Below are 6,461 nucleotides of genomic sequence, written 5' to 3'. Positions count from 1 at the left end.
TACCACCACCACTATCCCTCTATCCACCACCACATCCACCCCTCCCTCCCACCTCTCACTCGCTCAACCTTCCTCCTCCCCTCTACTTGGACTCTAGACTCGCCCTCCCTTCTCCCCTCCCCACCACCGCCCACCCTCCCCATCACAATCACCACCCCCCTCCCTCCCCTTCCACCCACCTTCCCCATCACAATCAACACCACCTCCCTCCACCCACCCTCCCCATTACAATCACAACCCCCTCCCTCCCTCACCCTCCACCCACCCTCCCCATCACAATCACACCCCCCCCCACTCCCCATCACAATCACAACCCCCTCCCTCCCCCTCCACCCACCCTCCCCATCACAATCACCACCCCCCTCCCTCCCCCTCCTCCTCCCATCTCCGCTCACGCGCTATAAATGGTAGCCGAGTCGACTCACTGTCATCTGCGCGCCCCTTCCACAGGAGAGACGGCGAATAGCGAAACTCCACCAACTCCTCCTCTCCGTCCCGAAGCCCCTCTCCAGCATCACAGATCCTGCTGCCGAACCACATTGCCGCTAGGGGCCCGGATAGCATCAACCTGCACGGTGGCTTAGTAAATCAGACATTATGCAAACACGAAGAGAGATCTGAGTGCGCGTGCGTGTGAGAGAGAGAGAGAGTTCGTTGCACGGCTGGATAGAACTCTGAGCGCAGCGTAACGCTGACAACAAAGACAAAGATCCCCCGTATAGCCTTGACGGACTGCGTGGCGGGGGGGGGGGCAAGTGCTGTTAGCGAGCGAGCAGACGCGCGCGCGAAGTAGCAGACACGAGGGGTGGGGGAACGTACGCGCAGACTCTCAACACCCACCCACACACGCGCGCACACAGACACGCACACATACACACACACACAGACACGCACACACATACACACACACGAGTGTATCGTACACTCGAGCACCCCACTTGCGACAGACACACATACACACACACACGCGCGCGCATACACACATCCACACGCGCACGCAGAGGGGATGGGCAAGGCCAGACGACGAATCTCCTCGCTGCCGTTGTAACTCAACTCACACACCCACGCCGCCAATGTTAAAGCGGCAGACGTTTGGGCGAGCAACGCTCATTTTGGCGAACGTCTCAGCTGGTCGGCAGGAGGAGCTGCTGCAGCTGCTGCTGCCGCTGCTGCTCGTGGTGTTGGTGACTGCCTGCGCTACTTGGTAGTAATCCGCAGCACTGTTGATGTTCGTGGATCCTCGTCGTGGCATCGAAGACGACCGAGGAGGAGGAGGAGGAAGGGAAGCGTGAGCGTGGCGTGGTGATCACAGAAGCACTTTTCGTTGTATCGCGTGAACGACCGACGGCGCGCTGCAGCAGCCGCCAGCAAATTACAGAGTCGGGGAGAAGCCCCATCCAGCAAGTGCGCTGATTCTCGTTTTTCGCTGGTGGTGGAGGAGGAGGAGGAGGTGCGTTGGGAGACGGTCGCGCACGCCTCGCCGAGTAGTTTGTGCATTGCAGCGACGAGCCTCGTAGGCGCACTCGCTGGGCTGGTGGCCTCGTTCGTTTGGTGCCACCGAAGCAGCGGTGGTGGGTGGCGAGCCGAGGGGGGGGGTAGTTGGAGGGGGTTTGTCGAGGCTGCCGTGAAAAGGATTTGATTCTCGCCTCCAACTTTCGTCACGAGATTCGTCGAGCGCGCGGGGTTGGAGAGAGGGGGGGGTGGGACTGAGTTGGAGTAGCGAGGAAGGAGGAGGAGTTGGTGGTGGTGGTGTCGAGGCGCCTCGTGTTTCCCCCTCTGTGTGAGTCGGGGCTGTGATACGGCGCAGTGAAGGATCGAGTCGGCATCAGCGGCATCTCTTTTTGTTTGGGGAGCGTTTCAATTTTTTTTGTTTCACCGCCACCACACAAAAAAAGCAAAGCTGCCGACAACAGATCAACGTAGAGAGAGAGAGAGGGGAGAGTCTCACTTTTTGCGGTTCGAGTGGAAGCGACCACATTAAGATCCGAGCGTTTCCCATTGAGATCGAAGTAAGAGTCGCGCAGAGGCGGAGAACAACAACAACGACAACAACAACAACGACAACAACAACGAGTGAACGTCTCTGGACTCGTCCCCGGCAACGTCAAGTGCTCGGATTGAGAACGCTCGACTGTTGCTGGTCTGAAAGCAACGCGCGATAAGACGCCGATTTAAATCTCCTGGACTCGCCTGACCCCGAAGGTTCAGCTTGAACCATCATCACCATCATCAACCATCGTTCATCCCGAGCGTTCCTATTCGAAAGCGCTTCGATTGAACACTCCGCTCCGATTTTTTTTTAAAAAAAATTCTGATCCGGAACGATAAGAAGATAAGACGTGGCTGGCGGAGACGCCATGAGACACACGTCCCAGGGAGGAGGAGGAGGAGAAGGAGGTCTGTAAGGTTTTCGGAGAGAGAATCCGAGACGAGTCGAACGGAGGAGTTCGCGAGACGAAGAGCGCGCGAGAGCGGTGGCCACGTCTCGCCATGGATCTGCGGACCCAGCTGCTGATCGCGCTCTGTCACGTGTGCTTCATCGGCGCCAAGGTGAGTGTGGCTGAGAGCGAGTTTCAATGGAATCGGAGTTATGATGATGATCATCATCATCATCAGCAGCGGTGTCGTGATCATAGTCGTAACAGCATTGCCAGTGTGATGGTCTCAATTAGTCTGACTTTGTAACACGCATCACACTTAACCGCATCGGAATCGTCGTTACAATCATCAACAGTCGCAGTCGCGGAATCGGCATCATCAGCAGCACCATAAGTCGTCGGCAGCATCAGCAGCGGCATCATCATTAGTATCATGCAGCAGTGGTGTTATTCTCGTGTGTAACGTCATCGTCGTCATCATCATCATCATCAGCTCAATGAGCAGCAAGACTGTTACACACATCCATCAGTAGCATCATCCTCTATAGATTGCTCATCAGCAGCAGTAATAGCAGCGACATCGCCGTCGGCAGAAACTTCTGTCCCAGCAGTAGAGGGCAGTGTGAAACATCATCAGCAGCAGCGGTTGTATCATTCGCAGCAGGAGCAGCATCATTATCATCATTAGTAGCATCTCCATCATCCGAAGCAGCAATGATATTAGCATCATGAGTTGCATCATGATAAGCGGCAGTGATGCGAATGATGAAAATTAATTTTATGCTGATGTTGATGCTGCAAATGATGTCATTGCTGCTGATGATGATGTTAGCATCTGATGATGATGTTAGCATGTGATGATGATGTTAGCATCTGATGATGATGTTAGCATCTGATGATGATAGCAGCATCATCAGCAGCAGTGATGATAATTATGAAATTTTATTTTATGATGATGTTGATACTGCAAATTATGTCATTGCTGCTGATGATGGTAGTATATGATGGTGATGGTATCATCATCATCAGATGATCAGCATCATCAGCAGTGATGATCAGCATCATCAGCAGTGATGATCAGCATCATCAGCAGTGATGATCGGCATCATCAGCAGTGATGGTAGCATCATCAACTGCAGTGATGATATCATCATTTGCAGCAGCATCATCATTAGCAGCAATGACATACTCTGCAGCATCAACATCACATCTTAATTTTCATCATTTTCATCAGCATTATCATTATGACCATCTGAACAACACCACCACCAACATCATCATCATCGGTCATTATCGATCCACAGCTGGATGAGACTCCCTCTCTGTCGACTATTCGGCGCTCAGATATCAATCACCGGGGCTTCTGTTTTTTATTCTCTCACTCTGCTGATACCCATCGTACAACATTTCGTTTGCTTTTTGTGTCTCGACAAAGCCCCTTTGACGCACCACGCTCTACACAAACGCAACGTGATGCCCCCTTTGTCACTCCACTGCTGGATAAAGGCCGTGCCGGTCGTGGGGGTTGTTTTTGTTGTTTGGCCATACTTCTCCGCGCTCGTCAATGTGAGCTGGCGAAGGAAAGTGGCCATGATGTGTGGTGGAGGTTAATCTATGATTGGGACCGGTTAGGACATCACTCTATACAACTATAAACTATGTTTTTTTATTTTACCAGGTAAGGCCCATTGGGCTGTACCGTTATTTTTCAGAAGCGAACTGGCCACAAATGATAGCTCAACGAAGTGGCTTATCATCACGTGGACATTTATAGCAGCCAAATACTCTAGACGCGTGATGTTGATTCTAATTGTGGAGGGGAAAAACCGGAGCAACCGGAGAAAAATCCGCGCGACCACGGAGAGAGACGCACACTCCAAAATATGCAGTAGGCGTCAGGGGTTGATCGAACCCACGAATCCCTCCTGCATACCAGGCGAGGTAGTTAACAGCTCGCCACTGATGTTATCCGTGGCACCCGGGATTGGGACACAGGTCACTGGGGTTTTTTTATTCACTCACCCACTGCGTCACCGCACGGCAGCATTTGATGCGATACAAGCGGCCAGCTCTGGACCGGTTTTGACACGCAGTGTTTCATCGGCAGCAGCGTCTGCCTTTGCTTGAATCAAAGCTGGTGACTTGGCGGCTCTTATAGGCAAGAAACCTGTCTTTACCACGCGTGTCTTAGTTCGACGCGAAACGTTTTTTTTAGAATTATGATACGCAACACTAACAGAAGCTGATGTCACCCACGGCGCTTGTGCCAGGCTATGTGCATCTTGAGACTATGTGCGTGAAGTGTGGATGTCTCGCTGGCATGAGGTCATGGAACAGACTCAGGTGCTATGGGTTGACTGACTGAGTTGACTGGCAGATGCACCACCTGTGCTCCCCGCTATGCCACATTGCTGCGTTTTATTCTCCCGGCGCTCCGCTCGTTGTTGTGAGCGTCGCTTCTCCGCCCGCCGCTGTTGCTGGAGGGCGACTGCCTCCAACGGATCAGTGGCGTCCTTTACGAGAGGTCATGAATATTATTAACTAAGAAGTCCCGAAACTTCAAGTGACTGGCTATGCAGCTTCCGGACAGCATTACGCATCTGACGAAAAGATAATGGCACTCGACTGATTCGAAGTGAGACCTCCACTGCCAAACCGGAGCTGGGGCATGAGCACACTGCCCAAATATGTAAACTCCTCCACTCTCTCCACAACTGCCCCATCCATTACTCATTGGAGAGTTGTGGGGGTGGAGTTTTTGATGACACAGTGCCCAGGTGCCTTGGTTTGGCGAAGGCTGGTTTGTTTCCACAGAAGGTCCCCACAATTTCCCCCTTCTCCGAGTGACCAGCAATTACCAAGTCATCAACATATACACCGTGGTCAGCCGGCAGCGAGCTGTCCTCAACGGGTTATCGATCAGCCAGCCTCCCGTATTTTTTTTGTCAAATCCATTGCAAGCGCCATAAAATCCTGCTCGAAATATGTGGTCACACAATCCGTTCGGTTTTTTTTTTCCTCCTTCGGGGACCCGGAGAACGTCACGTCACTTTGTTGGCGGAACAGCGACATTGGCCAGCCACTCGCAGGTGGGGTGGTGGTGGTGGCTACTTCATCATTTTGAGGCTCCACAACCATCGTAGCTTGGCCTCCCACCCCCAATTGCCCCACGATGTTGTTTGGGCTTAGGGGGTTCCACCCTTCTGCAAGACCTCACAGAAATGCTCGGCAAACTACAAAAAAAATCTGCAGACCGCACCTTTTGAGGTCGGAGATCAGAGAGGGCCATTTCGTTACCCGTAATGAGGACAGCGATTAGGGGGGGTGGTGCTGCAAGTCGCCTATTGAGTGAGTTGCGTTGAAGGGCGAGTTGCCATTGTGGTGGGCCACCGACGTTGCCCGTGGACAGACCAGCTCCACGGACGGTGGTTGCTGGGTGTGAAGGACATGGGGCCCGCATTCTCTGCTCAGCCACGACACAGTACAGCCAGGGGTCCTTGTTTTGGCCCAGCGTGCACGAGAAGATGAGCCGGATGTGGATGCGCCGACGGCGGAAGAGCGACTTGGTGATTACAAGACCATGGGCTGCATACTATTTAATTTGAACTGTATGTATTTTTTTACCAGGTTAAAGCCCATTGACCTGTATAGCTCTTTTTCGGAAGTGACCTGGCCACAAATTATAGCTCAAAGAAGTGGCTTATTTATCATCGTGTGGAAGTTTATAGCAGTCAAACACTCCGCACGCATGTTGTTTCTAAATGCGGAGGGGAAAACAGGAGGACCCAGGGGAAAATCCACACGACCACGGGGAGAACACGCAAACTCCACATCTACAGGCGTCAGGGTCGGGATCGAACCCACGACCTCCTGTATACTAGGCGAGGTAGTTAACATCTCCTAGCCACCGTGACACCTAAATCTAGCATTCTTCTGCCGTTGTTGTTTTTTTTAGCTGATCTGGTCCATCCGGACCAATAACTCCTGCCAAAGTGTTATTACGACCCATTCGTGTTTGTTCAAGTCACCCAATAAGAAGACTCGTATCCAAAATTAGGGGCCGGGGGGGGGCACTTTAGCCAA

General features: G+C 52.6%; 1 protein-coding gene across 2 annotated transcripts in view; it reads left to right on the top strand.

The window, feature by feature from the left end:
* Positions 1-438: 438 nt before the first annotated feature.
* Positions 439-6,461, top strand: part of LOC116949539 (platelet-derived growth factor subunit A-like) — a 49,712-nt gene continuing 43,689 nt past the window's right edge. For both annotated transcript variants that reach the window (XM_032966955.2, XM_032966954.2), the window contains exon 1: positions 439-2,550. In XM_032966955.2, the coding sequence (XP_032822846.1) occupies positions 2,491-2,550 (60 nt within the window). In that variant the 5' untranslated portion in view covers positions 439-2,490. The remainder of the gene's footprint in view (positions 2,551-6,461) is intronic.

The sequence above is a fragment of the Petromyzon marinus genome, chromosome 37 (assembly GCF_048934315.1).
Source record: "Petromyzon marinus isolate PM22_M1 ecotype Great Lakes invasive population chromosome 37, UKy_Petmar_22M1.pri1.0, whole genome shotgun sequence".
NCBI lineage: Eukaryota > Metazoa > Chordata > Hyperoartia > Petromyzontiformes > Petromyzontidae > Petromyzon > Petromyzon marinus.
This window is presented reverse-complemented; position numbering and strand designations above follow the sequence as displayed.